Source organism: Schistocerca cancellata, chromosome 6, assembly GCF_023864275.1.
Source record: "Schistocerca cancellata isolate TAMUIC-IGC-003103 chromosome 6, iqSchCanc2.1, whole genome shotgun sequence".
In the NCBI taxonomy this organism is placed as follows: domain Eukaryota; kingdom Metazoa; phylum Arthropoda; class Insecta; order Orthoptera; family Acrididae; genus Schistocerca; species Schistocerca cancellata.
In genome coordinates, this window is record NC_064631.1 from 347,675,588 (window position 1) to 347,703,092 (window position 27,505).

A 27,505-nucleotide genomic window follows, 5' to 3' on the forward strand; every position below is an offset into this window, starting at 1 on the left:
GTTTCTTTATGGTGTATTTTATAGACCTCCCTTCATGTTCCTGTTTTTATCTGTCTTCTCTTAAGCCAATTGGGATTGACATGTAGGCGTTTTTTAACTCCTCTCTGTGTTCGTGTTCTATAGTTTTGGCATGGGTGTGTATGACCCTAGTGTTTTTGAGCCATAAAACAAAACAAACAAATAATTATCTCAAAAGTGAATTAGCAATTTCATACAAGCAATGGTAGCAAGCACATTGTCTGAGCTCCATTTGATGTGACTGGAATTTCGACTCTTTGACTCCTTCCAGTAAACTATCACACTAAATGCTCTCTCCCAGCATCAACAATCACACATTATTCAAGGCATTGTGATGGGTTAGCGATTACTTTGGAATTGTGTCTTGGCAGAACCAGGAGCAGCTGCAATATACTCACTGACATAAAGCTGATGGATGCATTTACGATTGATGACAAATATCCTGACATGATGATATAGGACCCTTACAGCTACATTAATGGAGGTTATCAGATAATAGTGGACCATATTACGAAAGTCTCTTTCCGCCCTCAGTGATACATTAGAACTACTTCTCTAGGGTGAAAAAGTGGAGGCAAAAGAATGTGTATACAGCAGTGTGTGAAATGTATTGTTGGTAATAAAATCAACCTTATATTTATGTATTGATTAAAAATATGTTTTGCTACACTGGATGCAGAAGATAAAAACAGAGGAAGTACACCATGCACACTCAACATTACCACATGCCCCTCCCCCTTGCACCCCCCTCCTTTTGACACCTACTTTCCTGCTTACCCCACATGTGTCAAACCCCCTCTACATGTCATCCCCACCTATTAATCCCCCTCTCATGTCATCCCCACTTGTGGTACATCACCCCCTTCCATCTGCTATATTGTTTTAGCTCCTTCTACCTGTGTTTTACATGTTTTACTGCTGGTGACGTGCTTCGTCGCACATTGGGGTGTGGGTAGGCACATATTTTTCCAAGCTTGTTCCCTGTGTTTTATGTTCTGTTTTATCTTACTGTTCCGAGTCTGTTCTTGATACACGTCTCAATCTGTTACTGAGCGGGCGCTGAAGACCTTGGCGTCGTGTGCCCATACAACCGTCTCCATCCATCCACACATCCTATCATATCCCTTCCACATCCACACCCCATCTCCATTACTCTTATGCCCAACGGCATTTCTGCCCCCAGTCTATCCGCCCTCTCACATCCTCCTTTGAGCATACCTCCCATTTACTCCGTCTCTTCTTACTTCCCCATTCTCCCTCTCCTTTCCCCTCTTTCGTCTCCCTTTATCCTCCTCCTTCCCCTCTCCCAAACACACCATTGCATCTCCCTTCCCTCCTCCTCCTTCCCCTCGCCTTCTCCCCTCGCCTTCTCCCCTCGCCTTCTCCCCTCGCCTTCTCCCCTCGCCTTCTCCCCTCGCCCTCTCCCCTCGCCCTCTCCCCTCGCCCTCTCCCCTCGCCCTCTCCCCTCGCCCTCTCCCCTCGCCCTCTCCCCTCGCCCTCTCCCCTCGCCCTCTCCCCTCGCCCTCTCCCCTCGCCCTCTCCCCTCGCCCTCTCCCCTCGCCCTCTCCCCTCGCCCTCTCCCCTCGCCCTCTCCCCTCGCCCTCTCCCCTCGCCCTCTCCCCTCGCCCTCTCCCCTCGCCCTCTCCCCTCGCCCTCTCCCCTCGCCCTCTCCCCTCGCCCTCTCCCCTCGCCCTCTCCCCTCGCCCTCTCCCCTCGCCCTCTCCCCTCGCCCTCTCCCCTCGCCCTCTCCCCTCGCCCTCTCCCCTCGCCCTCTCCCCTCGCCCTCTCCCCTCGCCCTCTCCCCTCGCCCTCTCCCCTCGCCCTCTCCCCTCGCCCTCTCCCCTCGCCCTCTCCCCTCGCCCTCTCCCCTCGCCCTCTCCCCTCGCCCTCTCCCCTCGCCCTCTCCCCTCGCCCTCTCCCCTCGCCCTCTCCCCTCGCCCTCTCCCCTCGCCCTCTCCCCTCGCCCTCTCCCCTCCCCTTCAACCATCTCATTTCTCTCTGCATTTACCCTCCCCTTTCCCCCTCCCCTTCACCCATCCCTCCCGCTCCCCCTCTATATCCCCACCCCACCCTCCCCCCTCTGCCTTCCTCTCACCCCTTCCTTCCCTCTGACCTTCTCTCCCCATCTTGCCCCTCTTTCCGCTGTCCTGCCCCTCTCTCCGCCGTCCTGCCCCCTCCCCATCTTCCTGCCCCTCTCTCCGCCCTCCTGCCCCTCACTCCGCCCGCCTGCCTGCCCCTCTCTCCTCCCGCCCGTCTGCACCCACCTGCCTGCCCCTCTCTCCTCCCACCCATCTGCGCCCACCCGCCTGCCCCTCTCTCCTCCCGCCCGTCTGCGCCTGCCTGCCTGCCTGCCTGCCTGCCCCTCTCTCTGCCCGCCCGTCTGCCCCCGCCCGCCTTCCCCTCTCTCCCCCCTTCTGCCCTCAGCTCCTCCCCCTTCTGACCTCAGCTCCCCCCTCCTTTTCTTCTCTCCTCCCTCCTGCCCTCCCCTCCATCTCTCTTCCCTCTCCTGTCATCCCCTTCCACTTACCCCTCCTCTCTGCCCCCTACTGTCCTCTCCACTTCCAACAATTTTTTCTCCCTCCTCCTCCTCCTCCCCCTCCCCTTGCCCTCATGTCTTCTCCCCTTCCACCTACACCATTCCCCTGCCTTTCCCTCTCCCAATCACCCCCTCCCGTGCTCACTCCTTTGCTCTCCCCCTCCCAGTGCTCTCCCCTCCCCTTCCCTTTCCCCTTCTCCCTCTTCGTGCTTTCCCCTTCTCCCTCCTCATGCTTTCCCCTTCTCCCTCCTCGTGCTTTCCCCTTCTCCCTCCTCGTGCTTTCTCCTTCTCCCTCCTGGTGCTCCACCTTCCCCGCCCTATTCTCCCCACCCCTTCTGCCCCACCCATTTTCCATCTCCCCTTCCCTCGCTGCCCTCCCTTTGCCCCTCCCATTCCACATCTCCCCTCCCCATATTCCGCCCCCTTCCCCTGTCTCCTCCCCCTCCCCTTCCCCCTCTCTCCTCCCATTCCCCTCTCCCCTCCCCTTCCCTCTCCCATTCTCCCCATACCTTTTCCCCTTGCATTCTGCCCCTCCCCATCCCCTTCCCATTTCTCCTGCCCTTCCCCTTCTCATTTCCCCCCTCCCCTCCCTTTCCACCTCTCCCCTCCCTTTCCACCTCTCCCCTCCCTTTCCACCTCTCCCCTCCCTTTCCACCTCTCCCCTCCCTTTCCACCTCTCCCCTCCCTTTCCACCTCTCCCCTCCCTTTCCACCTCTCCCCTCCCTTTCCACCTCTCCCCTCCCTTTCCACCTCTCCCCTCCCTTTCCACCTCTCCCCTCCCTTTCCACCTCTCCCCTCCCTTTTCCGATCCCCTCCCTTTTCCGATCCCCTCCCTTTTCCGATCCCCTCCCTTTTCCGATCCCCTCCCTTTTCCGATCCCCTCCGTTTTCCCATCCCCTCCGTTTTCCCATCCCCTCCCTTTTCCCATCCCCTCCCTTTTCCCATCCCCTCCCTTTTCCCATCCCCTCCCTTTTCCCATCCCCTCCCTTTTCCCATCCCCTCCCTTTTCCCTTCCCCTCTCTTTTCCCATCCCGTCTCTTTTCCCTTCCCCTCCCTTTTCCCTTCCCCTCTCTTTTCCCATCCCCTCTCTTTTCCCACATCCTCGCTTTTCCCTTCCCCTCTCTTTTCCCATCCCCTCCCTCTCCCATCCCCTCCCTTTTCCCATCCCCTCCCTCTCCCGTCCCCTCTCTTTTCCCCTGCCCTCCCTTCCCCCTCCCCTCCTTTTCCCCCTGCCCTCCCTTCCCCCTCCCCTCCTTTTCCCCCTGCCCTCCCTTCCCCCTCCCCTCCTTTTCCCCCTGCCCTCCCTTCCCCCTCCCCACCTTTTCCCCCTGCCCTCCCTTCCCCTCCCCTCCCTTCCCCCTCCCCTCCCTTCCCCCTCCCCTCCCTTCCCCCTGCTCTCCCTTCCCCCTGCTCTCCCTTTCCCCCTCCCCTCCCTTTCCCCTCCCCTCCCTTTCCCCCTCCGCTCCCTTTCCCCCTCCGCTCCCTTTCCCCCTCCGCTCCCTTTCCCCCTCCGCTCCCTTTCCCCCTCCGCTCCCTTTCCCCCTCCGCTCCCTTTCCCCCTCCGCTCCCTTTCCCCTTCCGCTCCCTTTCCCCCTCCGCTCCCTTTCCCCCTCCGCTCCCTTTCCCCCTCCGCTCCCTTTCCCCCTCCGCTCCCTTTCCCCCTCCGCTCCCTTTCCCCCTCCGCTCCCTTTCCCCCTCCGCTCCCTTTCCCCCTCCGCTCCCTTTCCCCCTCCGCTCCCTTTCCCCCTCCGCTCCCTTTCCCCCTCCGCTCCCTTTCCCCCTCCGCTCCCTTTCCCCCTCCGCTCCCTTTCCCCCTCCGCTCCCTTTCCCCCTCCGCTCCCTTCCCCCCTCCGCTCCCTTCCCCCCTCCGCTCCCTTTCCCCCACCGCTCCCTTTCCCCCTCCGCTCCCTTTCCCCCTCCGCTCCCTTTCCCCCTCCGCTCCCTTTCCCCCTCCGCTCCCTTTCCCCCTCCCCCTCCCTTTGCCCCTCCCCCTGCCTTCCCCCCTCCCCTCCCTTTCCCCCTCCCCTCCCTTTCCCCCTCCCCTCACTTTCCCCCTCCCCTCCCCTACAACTCTCCTCCCCTGCACCCCATCCCTCTCCCACTCTCCCCCTCCAACTCTCCTCCCCTTCACCCCTTCCCCACCCATTCTCCCCCTCCCCTCCAACTCTCCTACCCTTCACCCTATCCCCCTCCCATTCCCCCCTCCCCTTAGCCCCTCCCCTTCCCTCCTCTCCTTGCCATTTCCTCCCTGCTTTCACTCTTGCCTTTCCCCTCCCATCTCCTTGCCATTTCCTTGCTGCTTTCACCCTTGCCTTTCCCCTCATTCTCGCCCGTCCCTCCTTATTCTTCGCCCTTACCTCCTTATTCTTTGCTCTTCTCCCCTCCTTTCACAACACTTCAAAGCTAAGTCACTAGATGCCTGAAAACATGCAGTGATTTATGAGTGCAAATTATGACTGCAAATTTAAGGGAAGCAGAAGTTAACAATCTGAAACTGACATATTTTTTCTAAATGAATTCCTATCATCTATAGAAGTATTTTAAAATCTGTAGCGAATTTCTTAATCCCAGTCCATCCTCTGTTTTAAGGTGACAAGAAGTTTGTGTCAATGTGTGTTTCCTTCTTTAAGAAGCTGAGAATTCTACCAACATTTAAAGCAGTGTTGCAACTTGTCTGTTGGTGCACTTCAGGTTATACATTAGTGCACAGAAATATAGGTAACATATCAAAATATTGTTTTATGATTGTAAAAAGGCTATGTCTGTCTCTTCAGAGGTGATTTAGTTTACCAGTCGTACATGTCACTTCTGAGTATCCAACCATAATATCTGAATACATCAGGTTGAATCTACACTGACCACATCATGGCAGGCATATTCCGCCGATTGTCTGGATGTCAAAAGAAAGCAGGGAACTGAACATCATGGAAATCAATGAAACTGAATTGATACAACATGATAGATAAATCTAATAGCATACTACTAAATAATCAATAAGAGGATAGAGAAGTGACAATAAGTACAAAGATTGGTATTTGGTTCCAGGCCTTATATGTCAGCGAATTTGGGTTGAACAGCACTTTGAATATGGTGGATTTGCAAGTGTACATGCTAGTAATACATAGGTACAGGTCCACCTATGGAAACTCTCTTTTGTGGAGACAGTAATATTGGTTTTCTGTGTTTTAGTACTGAACACACACACCTTTGGTGGGAGGAGGAGGGATAGAGTTAGAAGTTTTTGTCTACAGTGTCTCTAGACGAAACAGTATAGATTATACGTTGCTAATTACTTTAAAAATAAAAAAAAGCGCTTACAATGACATACTTCTGCTGATATTGAAATGATTTGTATGCAGTTGAATGTAGATATTTGTATCCATGTAAGAGTATACTGAAGTGATGTCCTATATTATAAGTTGAATTTTACATTTTTTGATTGTTCAGTTTTTGATATTTGAAATTTCACTTTTTTGTATGAAACATATTGCTGCTATTCATATATAACTGACACATTAGGAGCAGCCACAGAAGACAGGAACTAGTAACACATAGGCCTATACATCTCTGTGCAATTATGATGAATACTGATGAATAAATTTAATGAGCTTTCTGCTTTCTTCGTCAGATGATATGTTAGTTTCTACCTCTCACTAAACTCTTTGAAAACTGTGGTGCTGGTTTATTTTGCATACTTTCAGTTTCTGATGTTTCATGAAATTTTCTTCTGGGGCAGTGCAGCTGAAGTAAAGAAAATATGTATTCACCAAAAGAGAGGAATGATAATACTGTGTGAAGTTCGTAGCTGGAGATTGTGGCGAGACTTCATCAAAGCTCTTGGAATTCTCACTCACTTCCCAGTACAATTACTCTTTAATGGTACTGGTTGCTGATGATAAAAATCAGTTGTGATTTTCATAACCATGAAAAAAGATTTGAAAATAATTTCCGTATAGACTTTGTTACCTCATGTGGGTTTTTGAGTGGGATATATTTAGTCCAGTGGTTATGTCATAGTAGTGCTTAGGTCTTCAACAAGTGTACCTGAAATAAAACAAGAAATTGAGAATGTCTATTAATTCAAAAGAAAATTTAAAAGTATGCATGGGCACTACTGCTGTAAATTATTTGATTATATGTATTTACATATGAAGATGTCTGTTCTCTGAGCAGTAGCAATGTTAATTGTAAGCAGGTATGTGTTGCTCTATGGTAAATGTGGTCCTGTAGGTATTAATGTAATAGAAGAATATAAACAGCAAGTACTTAGTATAACTTGGAAGCAGCAGGTTAAACATTAAAATGTTTTTGCAGTTCACAGATTTAGTTTCTAAGAGATGTTTCTGTTTTGTTAATTTATTCCTTGACTTCCACTCATTCATGAAGGTTATCCTCCGTGGTGGATCTACAGAGTGGGAATGATCACTTCATTAAAAGAAAGGTTGCTTCATGTTTAAATATGTAGAAGTGTGATAAATAATTCAAAAAATTGCTGATATTTCTGCCATCGTCGAAATCATTCCAGATTTCTGTTTGTAAAAATTTCATTTGGCATGCCTCTCATTTAATATCTTTCAAATGAGTGAACCACTTCAGAAGTGTAGCAGTACTTGACAGTGGCTTGTGAAGTCAGTACTAAGGTAAAGGAATCCACATTGTGACGTAACTCCATGAACTCGAGTATCACATCACTTTTTTTAAAAATGTTTAATAGCTGTTTTGTAGTTACCAAGTGAGGTGGTACAGTGGTTAAGACAGCTGATGCGGATTTAGAAGAAATAGGGCTCGAATCTCTATACAACTATCGAGGCTCGAATCTCTATACAACTATCCAGGTTTCCAACGATTTTCGTAAATCTACTTAGGAAAATGTTGTAATGGTATTTCTGAACAGGTTGATTGACTTATCCAACTGAAACACTACTACATGTTTAACGATGTTGATGCCCAAAGGATGTTTAACTGTATACTTGCTTCACTTCATTCACAGTGAATATTTATTGGTGGACTTGGTGAGGTGTCCCATCTTGCTAAAAATGTCTCGAAGTTTGACCCTGATGTGAATTGGACAAGACCTCAACAAGGATCAGAAAATCTTTGTAGAATAGCACTGTGGCCATGAAATGCAAGCCCAAATGCCAAACACTGACTGGATTTATTATCCACGGAATAACTCACTAACAGTACTGCATTGGACTTTACAATCTGGTAGCTTTGTAGAGACATGCACTGTCTCATTTCTTGGGATGCACATCAAAAAGGAGTTGACTATTGTTTGGAAGCCCAAACTATGGAACTTAACTAGGAGGTGCTCCACAAAACGGCACATGGTGTTGCAGACTCTGGGGAAATACTTGTGATGATGATGCTAATATGTCAACTGGAGAACTTGCATCGCTGCACGACCCCCTGGAGTACCTCGAACATAAAAAATACAACCAACTTAAACGGAAATTGTACAGCTATTTCAACTAACAAATGCTCACTTCATTTTTTTGAATATCACTTGCAAATAATCAAGCTTGCTTAGTTGTAAAAGCTGTTGACGGTGCTGATGCCACCCAGACTCTTGTTTATTTCATAAAATACTTCTGCCCCTATAATTGAGTTAAAAGAACATCTGAATATTACACTTTACATACTCGACATAAAATGTATACATGTATTTTCTGGCCTTGTTAGTTATAAATCTTTAATGTGCAGCTGATATCCCAACTATATATCTTTACATTACTTGAACTCCCTTTTTGGAGTAGTCGACATGCACTATAGCATTACAACATAATATCATATTGCAAAAGTTACATTTTGATTCATGTTATACATTCATATATGTTTCTTCTCTCTCTCTCTCTCTCTCTCTCTCTCTCTCTCTCTCTCTCTCTCATTTATTGTAATCCACATAAACCCCTTTTTGGGGACTGATGGCCTTTGTAGTCTGGTCCCTTCAATCCCCACAACCCCCACAACCCCTTTTTGGGGCTGGATGCAGTTCCAGTTCACTTTCAGGTATCAAACTCTTTACTCTTTCAACATATAGGTAAATACTGTTGCTTACAGTCTTCGGTGTTCGAACTAGTCAGTCACAGTTAGTTATATAAAGTACTGTGGAAGATGTTGACACAGTAGATATTAAATAAAATGTAATGCTTCCAGTGGGTCACTTGTGGTCTTCTAATAAATGCATTTAAGTAATTCTTTCAGCATTGAAAGTAATCACAGATAAATTTGCAGTGGCCTCCTATCTCACTGCCTCTTAATTATGAATGTTAGTGAACTTGCTGGTTCATTCGTGGGCAAGTGTAAACTAGTTCCATTCATTCATTAACTATAAATACTATATACTTCACTAACAGTGTCAGAAGCTTTCTAGGTGACACTACTTCAGACAGTCCCGTTATAATGGGTTAAGATAAATAGAGACAAAAAGGAGGAATCTTGCAATTGAGCTATTGAATAGTAAATAGAGGAAAAGATACATCGGCACCCCTTGTAGTGGTAGTAAGAAAGGAAATGAAGATTAGGAATGATAGGATTGAAGAAAAAGATGACACCCAAAAGGCAGGTACCCTTCCCACTCCCCACCCTGGATTCCCAAACCAAAGTATGTGTACACCATTCCTCCCAGCCTTCAAGACAATGGTCTGTAGAAGCCCCTGACTGATAAATTCCATAATGCTTGTGGCTTTATGGAGTATAGCATAGACTGCATCTTCAAATTTTATATTTTAACTTCTTGACAAGTATCACATGATTTCAATATTTTATTAACTTGTTGGGACATGTTCCGGAGATAATACTATCTCGTATGAATTGCTTCTTTGCTCCACATTGGGTGTACCCTAGGTGTGTGTGTACCACGTTAATAAAGTAATACTATCTTTGGGAATACACAGTAACCAGTTGTTGATGTTTTTTTTTTCCACGAAGTAATTTTTTCGTGAATTTTCCAGGTCATGTTATTGTCATCTGGGTTTTGCTCTAAACATGGTTATTTAACATCTCACCCATTTTTTAAATTCCTACAAAGTAATCTAATGTCATGTTCATATTTGTTAACTTTTAGAAAGTATATATCAAAACTAACTCTGTCCTCTACATCCTCATTTTTTAAAGTCTATTAGCAATCTAGATAATGCATCTGGTATCATATTCTCAGTCCCATCACGTATTGTACTGAAAACTTAAATTCTTGGAGAGAAAGTGCCCACTGTGGTAAATGACTGTACCAAAGCCTACTTTTAAGTAAAAAGCTTACCACTCTTTGGTCGCTGTGTACTGTAGTTAAAACATGTCCTGCTAATAAGTATTTTATCTTCTTAAATGGTTGTACAACAGCTAATGTCTCCTACCCTGTGATTCTGTAACTCCTGTTGTGGTTTGCCTGTAATTGGCCTGTGAATGCTATTGGACAGTATTTTAGTCCATTAGATGTGTGTAGCTCCTGATGCAGATGATATGCCATATTTGGTGTCAAGTGAAAGGTTCCTCAGAATTTGTGTGAACTAGTAACGATGCTGATACTGAACTGTTTTTATTCTGTTAAATACTATGCTGCATTCTGGCTTCCATTGCCAAGGTGTGTTGTGTTTAAGCAGGGCCATTAAATATGGGGTGTTTTAATACAGTATGTGGCAAAATTTTTCTATAAAAGCCTATAATTCCTAGGTATGATTTTAACGGTTTCTTGTTTGATGGTTCAGGATACTTGTTTATGGTGTGCAGTCTATGTGGATCAAGCTTTAACCCTTCAGTATTTACATGACGTAAAAACTTGACCACATTTTGTCCAAATGGTGACATAGAAAGTTTAATTGTTGTGCCTTGTGAATGCACTCTTCGTAAAAAGTTATTCAAGGATTTGAAAAAGTTCGAGCCAACTTTCAGATATGATTACTATGTCACCAACATGATTAAGTTTTTTTGTGTAAGTCACTACCTATTACTTTGTCTAAAGCTCTGACAAATACTGAAACTGAGATGTTGAGACCAAATGGTAATGCATTAAAGTGGTAAGATCTACTGTCGAAAAGAAACACTGTATATTTTTGTGGCCCTGCTTGTAATTGAAATTGCCTGTAACAGCCCATAGTAATGAAGTATTTTGTCTCTGTGGACTGTGATAGTAACTCTTCAATTGTGGGAGGTCTATCTCATCCTGGGTCTATTATTTTGTCAACTGCCCTGCTATCGAGTTCTAATTGTATTGATCCTAAGTATTTTTTAACTACAACTAATGGTTTGTTATAACAATTGTCAGATGGTTCTATAATGTTCCTTGAGATCATCCTATGAATTTCTTTTCATACTGATTCTTTTGCTGCTGTTGGTTTTGGATATGCTGTTACAAAACTTTTTGGATGCTTTTTTTTTTTAATGTACTCCCAAAATCTTTATTGGTTCCTGGTTTCAAAGAAAAAAATCGTATGTGTTCAAGTAGCGACATCATATCTGACTTTTTTTTTAATCTCATCCCTGTAGATTTATTAATAATAAGCAGAGTTTCATCTTCACTTATTTCCATATTATAATCATTAGTGTAAATTTCCTGGCAACTGCATAAAACTGCTTCTGTGGTTATTGATGTATTAGATTTATGTAAAGTAACTGGTTCAAAATGTAATGATAATATTATATTTTCTGATGCATATTGAAATGTTGTGAAACCTTTATTATAATCTAATACAACCTTTTGTTCTGCTGGCCATTCTGTTTCTATAATTATCAAGACATATAATTCTGATAAAAGAAACATGGGATAATCAAAATCCTATCCTGGGAGACTGACTCTTACTAATAATTCTGTATTTATTTGTTTACCTACAGTTCCTGTAGCTCCTATTATTTTTGCTGTATTTGCAGGAAGTCTATGGATATGTGCAACATGTTACGTTATTCTAGGAAATGTTAGTCAGTCATGCAAATCTCACTACCAGAAACTATGATTATATTTACAGAAATGTTTTCTATGTTTCATTTTAACTTCAGCTGTAAATGCAGGGTGTCCCACTCAAACCTCCCTGATTTCAAGGACACAGGAGAGTAAAACCATAGTAGATATGACAGTGAAAAATGCACCACATTGTAGAGCATCTCAAAGAATTTATATTCCTGAATCAGAAGTGCCAAGTATCGTCGCCGGAGTGCAGCATGGTCACATGAAGTAAAAATGGCGACTCCAAAGTAGCGCGCGCAAGCAGTAGTGTGGTTTGCAGAAATAAATTCGCCGATTACTGTGCAAAGGAATTATCGTCGTGTGTATGAATGTGATCCACCTGACGTGAAAACAATTAAGGAATAGTGTAGGAAGTTTCTGGCAACAGGAAGTGTTCTGAAACATTTTGGCGGTGCGTGTTACGGAGTTTCAGAAGAGACAGTGGAGGACATCAAACAATTGTTTCTCAGAAGCCCACATAAGTCAATTCATCAAGCATCTAGACAACTTGATGTACCTCAATCAACATTGCATCGTGTAGTTCACCACCATCTTTGTATGTGTGCTTACAAAGTGCAAATTCTGCAACATCTGACACTGAATGACAAACCGCAACAAGAATAATTTGCTGTGGATATAGCATATTGATATGGATGTCAGCTTCCTGGAAAGATGTTTTATTTTCAGACGAGGCAGCCTTTCATCAATCAGGAAGGGTTAATAGGCATAATGTTTGGATTTGGGGTTTGCAAAATCCGCACATTGTCATTGGCCATGTTCGTGATAGCCCTAAATTAAACATCTGGTGTGGGCTAATGCATGACAGGATTGTTGCACTGTTCTTCTTTGCGGAACAAACAGTGAATGGGTCAGTGTATCTGGACATGTTGGAGCAGCTTATGTATCCTCAGATACAAGAGTTGCAACCCAACATCATTTTTCTACAAGATGGAGCTCTGCTGCGTTGGTTAATGGCTGTTCACAAGTTCCCGTGTAGGAAATTTCCCAATCGTTGGATCGGATGTGGAGGACCCATTGCCTGGCCACCACATTCACCCGACATTATGTTGCTTGAGTTCTTCATGTGGGGATTCGTGAAGGACCGCGTGTATGTGACAAAAGTGGACGATATTCCTACGTTGTGATATTGTATCACTAATGCGATTGCAACAATACCAGAGGAAATGTTACAAAGAACTTGGCAAGAAATTGAATATAGACTCGATATTCTTCGCTCTGCAAATTGTTCACATGCAGTGGTGTATTGCTGATAAATAAATAAATTCTTTAGGATGCTCTACAATGTGGTGCATTTTTCATTGTCATATCTACTGTGATTTCTTTTCCCAGGTCTTTGAAATCAGGGAGATTTGAGCGGGACACCCTGTATTTTCACATATTTAATAATTGGTGGCTCATGTTGTGCTAAGAGAGCATTTGTTATATTACTTCCCCTGTCATATCTTATCAAGCACTGAATCATCAATTTGTTCCGTGCTGCTGCTGGAATGCTGTCTTTCTGACTGATTTTCGTTAGGTCCATTTTTCAAGGTAACCTAAAAGGTTCTTAACTTTACCCCAGCCCTTACTTAAAAGTTTATATCTTACTCTCTGAGATAATCAACTTATCACTTCCAGTAAATGTTCCCCACTGATCGGGTCATCTACATATTTGGCCTTGTTTAATGGGTGTTCCACTTTCCTAGTTGTTGCTGTTGTAAAGTTTGTACCCTAGTAATTCTAAACGTAGTTTTTTCTGAGCTCTTTCACTCTAGTATTTCAGTTTAAATCCGAGTTCAGAATTGTTATATGTTTTAAATTAGTCTAACTTCAGCACATCCCCTTGCAATTCATTACTTGTTAAATGACTTAGCAACAAATCTTAGTTTGCTGTGGTCCATCCACGTGTCCGGTGACATATCTTTAAAAGCTTTTTTTTAAAATGGGGTGTATGTCACCAGATGGTGGGTACTTCAGAAATTTATGATTTAATCCTCACTTAACACAGCTGTAAAATCGCCATCTGCATTATAATGTAACTTACTTCTAATTAACTCATCATGTTTCTCCTCCTCCTCCTCCTCCTGTCTTGTATAATTTAAGTTCAACAAGCCACTACCTATATGAATTGTTTATGTGTTACCATTGGTGTCATCTGTATGCTGTGTGTCATTGCTGTTCCACCTATTGACATCATATCAAACAGAGAAATCGAAATGGGAATATTCTATTCTGACTGTGCACATTGTTTTTCACAAGTTCTTTCCCACATTCCAATTTTTAAATTTTAAATAATTAATCATCATTATTGTATCTATGTTTTTACTAGTCACATTCTGTCAGCTATTTTTCTTTTGTAATAAAACTTCTATTCTTTTAGCTAAATAGTCTTGAGTTGATTTTATGGCATGTACAAAACCTGATTTGCTGTCTAGCTTGTTCGCTACTATTGCCATTTATACACATGCTAATCTATGTCATTAAATCCCATGTCTAATTTTTGATGTAAGTGATACATTTTACCATAAGTCAGACATGAAATTGGATATGTTCTCTTCCAGTTTTGAAAACCTGCTATTCATTTGCTCTTCTAAATTAGTCTGTTTGTTATTTACGTATGAGAATTGCTCCAACACTGTTTGCAGGAATCCCTCCCTTGTCACACTTTCTTCTGTGAAATTCATGGTTGCTGAGTAAATTTCTGATACTTCGTAATTTTTTTTTTACACGTGGCTAAGGCCTTATGACCATACACCTGCTCTACGAGCCTCTTCCAATTATTTCTATCCAGGGAAATTGTTGTCCAATCAGAGTTGATGCCCATCCTAGCTGCATCTTCCCGGATATTCTCCATCCACCTAATTCGAGGTCTTCCTCTTCTTCTCTTTCCTTCTAATTTCTTAGTGGATGCTATTTTGGGTAGTCTGTTCTCCAGCATCCTTGCTACATGACCAGCCCAGTTCAGTCTTCTCTTCTTTAACATTTCCACAATGGTACGATGTTTGTACAGCTCCCATAGTTCTTCATTTTTCCTTATCCTCCACTCCATGACATTTTCATCGAAGATTGGTCCAAATATTTTTCTTAGTATTTTTCTTTCAAATATCAACAGTTTTTCTTCATCTTTTTCCCTGAATGTAATAGCTTCACATCCATATAATGCTACTGGTACAATACTTCGTAAATAGCAATACAAAATTATTTATACTGTTAAACCAGTGTATGTTAAGATTCGGATTAATCGAGTGTCTACTGAAGACGTAGCTAGTCGAATGACACAGAGCAGTGGACATTACTATTCACAATGTAATGTAATTGCCCACAGGATAGCTTCATGTGAATAATTCTTCTAACACAATATTTTCATTATTACAGTTTACACCAGATGATGGAACTTTATTTTAAGTATTCTGAGACTGGTCATGTATACACTAAAAGATTGATGATCCAGCAAATTTTGTGTGATTTCTTCATTTTACAAAATGACTTATTCTGGTTGTCATATCTGCTAAGGAAGCTGCCTCACATCATGGTGTCGGTCGCTGCTGTGTGGCATTATTGTGTGAGGTGGTGGAACTTGTGGAATGTTGCCAACTGTAGGTGAGATGCTCGCTGACGGCAGTGGCAGCGGATATACTAAAAGTTAACCTAATCTGCTTTAATAAAAATTGATCTTGATGTTGTAGTGCAATACCACTTTGTGGGCACTAATTGGTGGTATTAACAACCATTGAATTAAATCAAGACACTTGATGTCAAATAATTATTCCACGTGTCGGTGTGACGACTTGTTTACTTCTGTTGGCATACTTGGTAACAACTTATTTATCGGAGTTGTCAAGCTCAAATTATTTGTATTTTGTGTTAAATTAATTGCATTCAGTCAAAATAATCTGAATTCTAGTTACATATCAGAACTATTTACTGTTTGATACTATTACTTTGTCACAAAATTGTAATGCAATGCTAAGCAGGATTTAACACCACTGTCTAGTAATGCCACACCTTTAGCATGACTATAATTAATTTTTCTCGTTATTGCTTAGCAATTATTTTTAAAGTATAGTGCTTGAAAGGCTGCCTCTCTGTAATTCATTATCTTCTTCTTGTCTTATTTCAACTGAAACATAATTATGGCGTCAAGTTGTATATTTAGCTTTGGTTGACAGCAGTTGTACATTCTTCCAGTTCGAAAGCAGGATTGCCGCTTGTGATGAGGGGTCATGTCGTGCTTAAAATTTCTTGAAGTATGACCCTGGCGTTGAAGTATGACCCTGGCACAAGTGGGCGTAGACCTCCACAAAGACCGGAAAATCTTAGTAGAATGACACTCTGATCACAAAATGAAAGCCCAAATGCTGAACATTGATTGATTTATTATTCAAAGAATATCTCAACAACAGTATTACATTGAACTTAACAGTCTGGGAGCTTTGCACAGACTCTCTACATAGACTGTCTCATATCTTGGGATGCACACCAAAGACGTGTTGATTGTGGTTTGGAAGCCCAAACCGCAGAACTTCACTAGAAGGAGCTCCATGGTGTTCCCTGCAGCGTTGCAGATTCTGAGGAAATACTTGACCATGATGGTCAAATGAAGACCTTGCGTCACTGCACGATGTCCGAGGAGTACCTCAAACATAAAAAAATATGATCGACTGGAACCAGGATCGTACTACTCTTTCAGCTAACAGACACTAACTTCGTTTCTGGTGAATCAAGATTTGAACTGATCACATTTGCTCAATCATAAAAGCTGTAGCTTTGTACAGAGTCTCTATGGCACCCAACTCTAGAGGCCTTGTAGCCTCAGAACACTAAAGAGAAATCTTTAAAATAATATGGTATATGTCCCAGGTGGTTGTTTCCATTGCTTTTGCTGCAGACTGAGTTATGAAATACCACACTTGAGACATGTTTATTCGAAGTTTTCAGGTATAACCGGTGTTGTTCCATACTACTAGATTACAGAAACAGAAATTCTCCATTTCTTTGCATTTCACAAGTTTTCCATGTACAGTGACCTTGCACATGAATTAAGCAAACACATTGATGGGTTTTGTAACTCTGATATGGCTAGTTACTTAATTTCATGTTACATGCGACATTTGCCTGATACATTATTATGGAATGAGTCTTTTAAATTCACATCACAAATTAATTTTTAAATAGGGCTACATGCTGACCATTTACATGTAGTTTTCTTTTTTTTAATATGCATGTGAGTTAGTTATTCCTACACTGCATCATTTGCACATCAGAATAATAGAAATACATCTGCAGAATAGGAGTTCTCAGGGAATAATTTTTTCACTTTGTTTTCAAGTGTAACTTTGCCATCTTACAGACATTTTATATGACTGGGGAGCGATCAAAAATTTTGGTAGCAACATTGTGCTTCCCTTTTCGTGCCAAAGGCAACCTTAATGTGGAATAATGAATGTCAATTTTTATTCTGATATTGTAATTATGTATATCATTCTTTGTTTTGAACAGCAGTGGATTATTTACAAAAAAACTTCATGAGGGAATAAGTATACAGTGAGACAGTAGTCAGAATGCCTAACTGTGAACGTGTATCAGCAGGATGATTGTGGATGAACAGATATTATTCTTACACAACGGTTTTGAGCTATGAAGACTTTCTTTCTTGAAGATGAGTTACTCCAGAACATGGTTCCATAAGACATTATTGAATGAAAATGAGCAAAACATGTCAACTTACCGATTTGTCTCTCCCCAAGATTTACAATGATTTTAAGTGTGACTGTGGCTCAACTAAGTTAATTTAGGAGCTCCAGAATATGTTCTTTATAGTTTAAATTCTCATCAATATGGACACCTATAAATTTTGAAGTTCCTGACATCATTATTATTTCCACACTGTGTTGCACTTACCACTGGTGTAGTACCCTTAGATGTGCAGAACTGAGTATGTTGTGTCTGTTTAAAATCTAGAGACCATTCACAGAAAGCCAGTCAATGATATTTTTAAGAAATTGTTTACCATTTCTTTTGTTTCTGTATATATGCGTGGATCTTATGACTGGTTGAATATACACTACTGGCCATTAAAATTGCTGCACCACGAAGATGACGTGCTACGAATGCGAAATTTAACCGACAGGAAGAAGATGCTGTGATATGCAAATGCTTTTCAGAGCATTCACACAAGGTTGGCACCGGTGGCGACACCTACAACATGCTGACATGAGGAAAGTTTCCAACCGATTTCTCATAGACAAACAGCAATTGACCGGTGTTGCCTGGTGAAATGTTGTTTTGTTGCCTCGTGTAAGTAGGAGAAATGCGGAACATCACATTTCCGACTTCGATAAAGGTTGGATTGTAGCCTATGGCGATTGCGATTTATTGTATCACGACATTGCTGCTCTCGTTGGTTGAGATCCAATGACTGTTAGCAGAATATGGAATCAGTGGGTTCAGGAGGGTAATACGGAACGCCATGCTGGATCCCAGTGGCTGTTGGGCAGCTGTACCTGTAAACGCCATCCAAGCTCTGTTTGACTCAATGCCCAGGCGTATCAAGGCCGTTATTACGGCCAGAGGTGGTTGTTCTGGGTACTGATTTCTCAGGATCTATGCACCCAAATTGCGTGAATATGTAATCACATGTCAGTTCTAGTACAATATATTTGTCCAATGAATACCCGTTTATCATCTGCATTTCTTCTTGGTGTAGCAATTTTAATGGCCAGTAGTGTCTGAGGAACAGTAGCAGGCCTAAGATTGAGCCTTGGGAACCCTATATGTGAATTCTCCCCATCAGAAGAATCTTTCCTGGGGTCTGGGACAGCTTGTGGGAGCATACAGTGACGAGATACAGCAGCTAGGTGCACTCCGACGATTAGGCTGGAGTGGTGTGGGGAGGGGGGGGGGGGGGGGAGGTAGAGGAGTAGGAGGAGGAGAGATGTAATAAGACAGTGTGTGCGTTAGTGGAATAGAAGGCTGTGTAGTGCTGGAGTAAGAACAGGAAAGGTGATACGTGGGTTGGGTGAAGGTCTCTGACTAATGAAGTTGAGGGCAGGAGGGTTATGGGAACATAGGATATATTGCAGGGAGGGTTCCCACTAGTCAGTCAAGAAAAGCTGGTGTTTGTAAGAAGGATCCCGATGGCACAGGCTATGAAGCAGTCATTGAACTGAAGAACGTTGTGTTTGGCAGCGTGTTCAGCATCTGGTTGGTCCAGCTGTTTCATGGCCACAGTTTGTTAGTGGCCATTTCTGGGGACAGACAGTGTGTTGGTTGTCATGGCCACAGTTTGTCAGTGGTCAAGCACGACTCACGCCCCATCCTCACAGCTTCACTTCTGCCAATACCTCGTCACTTACCTTCCAAACTTTACAGAAGCTGTCCTGCAAACCAGGAGCTTCTGTAAAGTTTGGAAGGTAAGAGACGAGGTACTGGCAGAAGTGAAGCTGTGAGGACGGGGTGTGAGTCGTGCTTGGGTAGCTCAGGTGGTAGAGCACTTTCCCACGAAAGGCAAAGGTCCCGAGTTCGAGTCTAGGTCTGGCACACAGTTTTAATCTGCCAGAAAGTTTCAAGAGAAATCTAGCCCGTATCGAGTGATTTAAGTGTTCATTTCTCCAAAGCAGTGTTATTGAATGGAATGGTTGAGAAATAGTCTGAAGGTGGTTTGAAGAACCTCCTGCCAGACAGTTAAGTGTGGACTGCAGAGTAGTCATGTAGATGTAAATGGGTTGGCTCCCATACATTTTCTGCAAGAACCTCTGACAGCCTATCTGTCCTTTTCTTATTCAGATGTAGGCTGTATCTAGTATATCTTTTATCTCCAATTATAGCAACATTGCACTCATACGAGATTTCATTTCAGTCAGCAGTAGTCTGCTCAACTTAGTGTTCACACGGACCACAGCAGTGTTAACCCAGGAACTCACATCTTCATTGTATTGAATTGAAATGTATAGCGATAGTGTATTCTGGGTTAAGTGAAGCACCTTTTTGGAGGCCATTGGTCATTAATATAAATATTAATGAATGTTGATGAAAACACATTCCCTTTGGTTAACAGTGTACTTGAAGTAATACTTCTGTTTTTTCCCTGCTGATGTAATAATGGAAGTTTTTGATTTGAACATTCCAAGTTGTTCAGTGAAGCTTGAAGGTATTTAACTTTGTCTGGTACTTGGTTTTTATTCTTATTTCTTTCTTTTCTCTGACGTTATGCCTGGTTAAAAATGGAAAGTGACGCGGACCTCGGTCAAGCGCGGCTTCCTTTTAACTGTACGGTATATGTTATTTTGCATTTAGGAACTTTCGGGTAATTGAACATGTATCAATAATTACAGATTTCTGTAGTTGTATATATATGTTTGGATGTAGCTGTATTGCGTTGATGTACTGGTGGATATTGTGTGGTATGACTCCTGTAGCTGATAGTATAATTGGTATGATGTCAACTTTATCCTGATGCCACATGTCTTTGACTTCCTCAGCCAGTTGGATGTATTTTTAAATTTTTTCTCCTGTTTTCTTCTGTTTATTTGTTGTATTGGGTATGGATATTTCGATTAGTTGTGTTAATTCCTTCTTTTTATTGTGAGTATGATGTCAGGTTTGTTATGTTGTGTTGTTTTATCTGTTATAATGGTTCTGTTCCAGTATAATTTGTATTCATCATTCTCCAGTACATTTTGTGGTGCATACTTGTATGTGGGAATGTGTTGTTTTATTAGTTTATGTTGTATGGCAAGTTGTTGTTGAATTATTTTTGCTACATTGTCATGTCTTCTGGGGTATTCTGTATTTGCTAGTATTGTACATCCGCTTGTGATGTGATCTACTGTTTCAATTTGTTGTTTGCAAAGTCTGCATTTATCTGTTGTGGTATTGGGATCGTTAATAATATGCTTGCTGTAATATCTGGTGTTTATTGTTTGATCCTGTATTGCAATCATGAATCCTTCCGTCTCACTGTATATATTGCCTTTTCTTAGCCATGTGTTGGATGCGTCTTGATTGATGTGTGGCTGTGTTAGATGATACGGGTGCTTGCCATGTAGTGTTTTCTTTTTCCAATTTACTTTCTTCGTATCTGTTGATGTTATGTGATCTAAAGGATTGTAGAAGTGGTTATGAAATTGCAATGGTGTAGCCAATGTACTTATATGAGTGATTGCTTTGTGTATTTTGCTAGTTTCTGCTCGTTCTATAAAGAATTTTCTTCAATTGTCCACCTGTCCATAATGTAGGTTTTTTATGTCGATAAATCCCCTTCCTTCTTCCTTTCTGCTTAATGTGAATCTTTCTGTTGCTGAATGTATATGATGTATTCTATATTTGTGGCATTGTGATTGTGTAAGCGTATTGAGTGCTTCAGGTCTGTGTTACTCCATTTCACTACTCCAAATGAGTAGGTCAATATTGGTATAGCATAGGTATTATTATTATTATTATTATTATTATTATTATTATTACTTGAAAAGAAAGAAAAACTGAAAGTAATTGAGAGGCTGTCAAATGAAAACCGAACACCTGCAACAACGGGGCCATGGAATGGTTCTATTGAAATGTAATCACCAAACACATTTATACCACTGAGAGACAAGAGGATCATGTCGTGTTCCTGTTCACCCACTGATGGATCTACAACTGCACTCAATCTTGCTCTTCGTGGTCTGAATGAAAACAATGTCCACACATGTCTTTCTTCAAGTTATCAAAGATTTGAAAATCACATAGTAAAGATATAGGCTATATTGAGGATGTTGCAGTGCTTCCCCACTAAATTGATGAAGTGAACCCTTTATCCAGTTGGCAGGCTCATCAAGTTCCTTGAGTGTGCAACCATAATCAGTTTGCAGCACTATCAAGATACTTTGTAGAAACTGTAACATGCCAAAAAGTCAAAACATCCATGAATATTATCGGGTGGAATTGTCCTGTTGCACAATAACGCCTGTCTCCACACTGCCAGTCAGATGAAGGCTGCGCTTCAGCAATTTGTTTGGGAAACATTGCAACGCCCTCCTTATAGCCAGGATCTTTCACCGTGCGATTTTCAAATTTTTGGTGACCCAAAAAAAATTATGCATGGACGTCAGTTTAAATCAGACGATCAAGTGCAAGAGTGGGTGCAGTCTTAATCTGTCAGCTGCCGACTGCATACTATAAAACAGGAATTGATCATCCCATCTCCCAGTGGGATAAATGTCTTAATGCACTTGGTGATTAGTTTTGAAGAGAACCGTTCCATGGTCCTGTTGTGGTGGCTTTCGTTTTTCATTTGACTGCTGCTTATAAGTTGTGCTATAGATATAGAATTTTAATCATTTTGCTGTGTGAAGCCATGGTTACCATGTCTTCTCTAATATTTATAGAAGTGTAAGGGTCTATGGGTTGCACGCAGCCGTACGGCACGTAACACGTGCTCGCCAGCCAACCTGTCTGGAATGCTGACAATTTGCTGGGTCAGTACACGTGCATCAGGCCACAGTGCAATGCAGGGAGTACGCGACTGGCCGCCGTCCGCAGCGTGCCGTATTAACTGGTGTGGCCTCAGGCACGAATATGTCTCTTTTCTTAGCTCAGCATGGAGCCTTCCGATACGACCATAATTGCGATGTCGGACATAGTGATGATGGGTGCGCGTAGTATGTGTTTTATAATCCACCTTTGCTAATAAAGCTGTTTAAACTTTCTTCTCGTTGTTCGCGTATTGCCGTACCTCAAGAACCCACCTCTTACAAATCCTGACAAATATTTCGTGTAATTATCATCCAGGGCAACAACACAAACAACCTCTTCATAGAAGACCATTTTTTTTTTTTTTTTTTTTTTTTTTTTTTTTTTTTTTTTTTTATAATCACTACTGTAGTCAAAGTTTTATAGCAATGGGAAATTCACATTAGCTCACACATTTGCTCAGCCGATCTTGTCCGTGAGCAGCAGACAAGCTGTTGCAAGAATTCTTTGCACCCTACAATTGATGTGCATTGATTACAATATTTTTTAAGTTTAAAAGCTGAAGATTAAACTGATATGTGATGAAGCGGTACTGTATCAAACTGGGAGAAGAAAGCTGCTTTATAGCTTAACTGACTAAAAGAAGGGGTGGTTTAATAGGATACGTGCTGCAGCTAATCATTGTTTGGTTTTGAAGCTCTAACAGCAACAGATTAAGTTACGCTTATTATGCAAATAACGTTAAAAAATAGTTGTTTGCATAACACGTGGATCTGGATCCCATAAGAAATAGTTAATTTGGTGGTTTGTGTGTGCGTGTGCAATTTTTGGGTTTGGCATGAATAAGAATTTTTTATTTTCATAAATTACCGACTTTTCTTTAATTACTCAGCAGATTTAATTTCAAACTTTAATATTAATTGATAAGTGATGGAGTTGTTCTTTAATTTTATTTATTTGTGTCAGAGGCAAACAACAATAAAAATACATATTTCGTTATGTATTGGTACTTGGTGAAAAACGTATAAAACAGTATCTGCCCAGAATTTTGTCATGTCATGGACATGAGGTGTTAAGTGCTGTCCAGTCCTCCATTGTTTATCTCAAAGGGCAGTTGCTGCAGTTCATGTAGAGGGCTGTGGTTTGATCTCCACTACATTTGTAGAGCATTTGTGGCTAGGCAAGCTCCGCTTTAACTTACTTCACTCTGTATCTGCAAACACCAGAGTGAAGTCTAATTAATGATTTATAGATAGACCAATATTCCTGATGTCCTGGGGGGAGATGTGCAGTTGGTAGCGTCCAAGCCCGTATGGTGAGTGTTTGTCATCCTCCTGCAACTGAACCTTGAAGTCTGAGGAGGTTTGTTTAGATTTTTGATTGTATGGCGGAAACTCCTGTTAGACCTCAACAGCTGGTGGCCAGGTACTCATATAACAGGTGTGCCTTTGCACTTTAGATCTCTTATTTGCGTCGCAAACTTCTCATCTAAAATCTGGTGGAGCAATAGTGTTTGTTACTCTTTGATGTGTTTTTATAAAACCACTGTGTTGCTACAAAGGAAATGCTCTAATTTTCAAATTCTGTTTTGTCTAGAATTCAGAAATGGGTGGCTAATTCGCACAGCATCTAAATCTTTTGCGGTGTACGCTGCGACATCGACAGAGAAACAGGAATGGATGGCACATATCAACAAGTGTATTGAAGATTTGCTGCGGAAAAGTAAGTTTTCTTCTTGTAATATAACTACTCTTTCATTTTTTAATCAATTTTTCTTGAATCTACCTATAACAGAACTTAACTATACCAAACACCAACCACGATAATCTTCAGCATCTGTAGTTTGCGCAGGATACGGTGGCTGATGCGCAGTAACCAGTTTTTGTCCAAAGTGCAGGACGAGTTCATTTGTTTGTTCGGAAGGGGAGGTCGACGAACATTTTCCATATTTCAGCTGGTCGGCAGTGACAGAATCGAAGTGCATACCCTGCAATCTTTCTAACAATTTCTATTTGGTACAAAAATTAATTTTTGCATTACTTGTAGCTTTATATGTCAGGTTCATTATGATGTGCCCATCATTTCGTTAATGGTTGTAGTAATTTTGATATTTACGTAGAAGTGAGACATTGCGCGAAATTTGAAAAAGTTTGCAATGAAAAGTAGGGGTCGCTATGATTTTGCATTTGGTGCATACTAGATAATATTTTGTTGCATATGACATTTAGCTAACATGTTGAATTTTTTTTTAGACTTGGGTGGAGGTCTCTACCTGTCACCAGTCTTGAGAAAAATTATGTAACATTGCATTTGTGATAGCACCGCACCAGCGATAAAGCCAGAGTGAAATATCCACAGCTTCCTCATATTTGATAAACGGTTTGAGATATTGGCAAATGTTAACACACAAAGAGGAGAGCATTTTGCTGTGTGGTTAATATGCAAAACTTCATTGTCTACCGTGTTATTCCACCAACTACAGACATTTTAGGTGAAAGAATGTAATTTGTAAGGGTCATCAATAACTGGTGAAACAAGAAATGTTAAGGGTTTTGGAAAAAGATAACTGAAGTCATTACTTGTTTATTTTGTACCAATGATGTGCTTTTGCACGAGATGCTTACCTTATGCTTCCTCAGTTCCTCACTTAATTCATTTAATAAACCAATGTTTAGAATTCTCTTACAGTTGCATCTGCACAACATGTTAGTGAGGGGAGACTGTAAACTTCTCTGAGTTTTGGCAAAAGAAGCAAATTTTAACATGGCAACAAAAGAAATGTGTAGGTTTTAATCAAAATATCCCACTCATGACACTTCTCTGAAAGTTACAGATGGTTAACAAACCAGGTGAAAATAAAGCGTTACATTTTCGGCGGAATTCTTTTTAGATACTAACTGAAGCAGAGGTGACATCTTTTTGAATGGTCACCATGGAAATATGAGCTTGTAGGGGCTCCACTTAATATTTACAAAAAAAGTGAGTGCAGGCTGCAGTCTAGGATGGCATTTTCCCTCCAGTACTTGACATTTCCCCTACAGTGCGTGCCCGCAGCCCCCACCACCACTCTCCTCACGCTTACACTGCCATCTGCTCATGTGCCGACCATGGTATTCTGTGCTCATCGTACATATAGTTCAATTGATTTAAAGAGAAAGATATATTCCTGGTTATTTTGAATTTTGGGGTCTAACTTGGATACTTTTACCCCGCCTTTGCATACAATCATATACCAAGTTATCAGTGAAACATTTTTGTTCCAGCTAGATGAAGATTCTTCTTATATCATATTTTTGTTCTACTTATATAATATTTTTACTCACTTGTGTTTCTTAGACTATTCGGCTTACTGACATAATCTAACAACTTCTTCTAATGCTGATAGCATTAGTCGTCTCCAGATTCTGTCTCATTATCTTAGCTAATAGTTGTCAAACATTTCTTATGTAGCCCAAGTATTTTGTTTTATGTTGCTCTTTGTTTCCCTCATTTGCCTGTGAATTTATTCTTGGTACTTTTTACCTCCATGTTTTGGATGTATTTGTACTTTCCTTTCTGTGAGGCCATTGAAGTTGGGCCTTTGGGTTTATTGGAGGTTTCTAATTATTTTACTTGCAACAGGGTTCACAGCTGTGATACATTTCTTGAAAGAAATAAGATTCGTGGAAAGCTTTTTATTTATAGCTGTTTTATCATTTTGCATGTGCTGTGTTGGTTGTGTAACCATTCTCAAATAAAATGTGTAATCTGTTATCTGCATATGTTTTAGGTTCTTTTTATGAGCAGTCTGTGGTTGGCTGGGATTGAAAGCTGTAGCCATCATGATGTTCAGTGTGGTACAAACATTAGCACACAGCTAAACCATTTACTATTGTTAGGTAGCACTGAGCTGTGTGCAGTGACAATTCGTTCGCCACAAGTTGTTACTGCACACAGTTCAGTGCTATCTGGCATTGGTAAATGGCACCCTTGTGTGCTGCTGTCTGTTTTGTACCAAAAATTGTGGCTAGAGCTTTGAAGTCTGGCCGACAAAGACTGCTCATGAAAATGACTGTAACCCAAAACATATGCAAATAACGAGTTAAACATTTTATTAGAGAATGGCCATACAGCAGAAAGTGTTACATGCAAAATAACAAATTAGAAATAAATAACAGCTGTTGCCAGAGACTAACAAGTCCAACACACTAATTTATCTGGCCCCTTACTTATTAGTAAATATATTTTAGAAGGAATTACATCTGAAAATGGTGTCCTGTTTCTCCTTTACAGTGTTGATTTGAACTTACATATTATGTAATTCTAAGATTCCACTCTTTGTTCTCACTGTGTATTATATTAGTCTGAGGAATTCCAGTTGAGAATAGTATGTGCCTTAAAGAGTGTTTTTACTTTAAATTTAAAAGCTTTAGGTTTACCACATAAATTTTTTTCTTACTGTTCTGTGTTGAAAGATTATTGAAAATGAATGGTGCAGAGAACATAATACTTTCAGCAGTGCAATTACAAAGAAGCAATTCAGTTCTTAGTCTTTGCCATGTTCTACAGTAGTGTGTGTATGTGGAGGCAGATGGTGGGCAGATGTGCAGAAGCTCATGCAATAACTTTATTCAGCAGCTAATGGTGTCAGTCTTCCATTTCCATGCCACAAGCTTTTCAGAGTGTGATTTCAGGATTTGACGATTTTTTTCATGACAGTGTGTCTCCTGATAGCTATTGCGTTATCTTGTGTTCATTATGGACAGTAGTAACGAAATGCATTTAATGTTATGTACAGACCACTCTCACTTATTTCTTCACCAGTTTTTCAAGAGTGTGTAAAGTAGAAAATGTAACACATCTCATCATTCCCATTTATAGAAAATGTAACACATCTCTGCATTCTCATTTATAGAAAATGTAACACATCTCTGCATTCTCATTTGTGGGGAGAGAGCAGTTGCACCATGTGACTTGAGATCAGAGAGACAGAAAGGAAAATGTTGCTGCTACAAAGTATTATTTCTCCCCTTCTGTAGATCAGTCATTCACCTCTCTTCTTGGTTGCATGTTATTCTGTGTCTGTATGCTGTTCATATTCATGCAATACATTTAGCTTCAGTAATCTTATCCGCAATCAAAGGTGTCTACCAATGCTTGCAATTGCTCACGACCACGCATGCTTCCATTGAGGTAGTTCCTGCCACGTCTTCCAGGATGTGTGACAACATAGTACACTACTGGCCATTAAAATTGCTACACCACGAAGATGACGTGCTACAGATGCGAAATTTAACCGACAGGAAGAAGATGCTGTGATATGCAAATGATTAGCTTTTCAGAGCATTCACACAAGGTTGGCACCGGTGGCAACACCTACAACGTGCTGACATGAGGAAAATTTCCAACAGATTTCTCATACACAAACAGCAGTTGACCGGCGTTGCCTGGTGAAACGTTGTTGTGATGCCTTGTGTAAGGAGGAGAAATGCGTACGATCACGTTTCTGATGTTGATAAAGGTCAGATTGTAGCCTATCGCAATTGCAGTTTATTGTATTGCGACATTGCTGCTCGCGTTGGTCGAGA

At 41.6% G+C, this 27,505-nt stretch overlaps 1 protein-coding gene across 2 annotated transcripts in view; it reads left to right on the forward strand.

Moving 5' to 3' along the window:
- Positions 1 to 27,505, forward strand: part of LOC126190746 (pleckstrin homology domain-containing family F member 2) — a 144,659-nt gene that overhangs the window by 29,517 nt on the left and 87,637 nt on the right. For both annotated transcript variants that reach the window (XM_049931245.1, XM_049931244.1), the window contains exon 5: positions 23,535 to 23,660. In XM_049931245.1, coding sequence (XP_049787202.1) covers positions 23,535 to 23,660 — 126 coding nt within the window. The remainder of the gene's footprint in view (positions 1 to 23,534; positions 23,661 to 27,505) is intronic.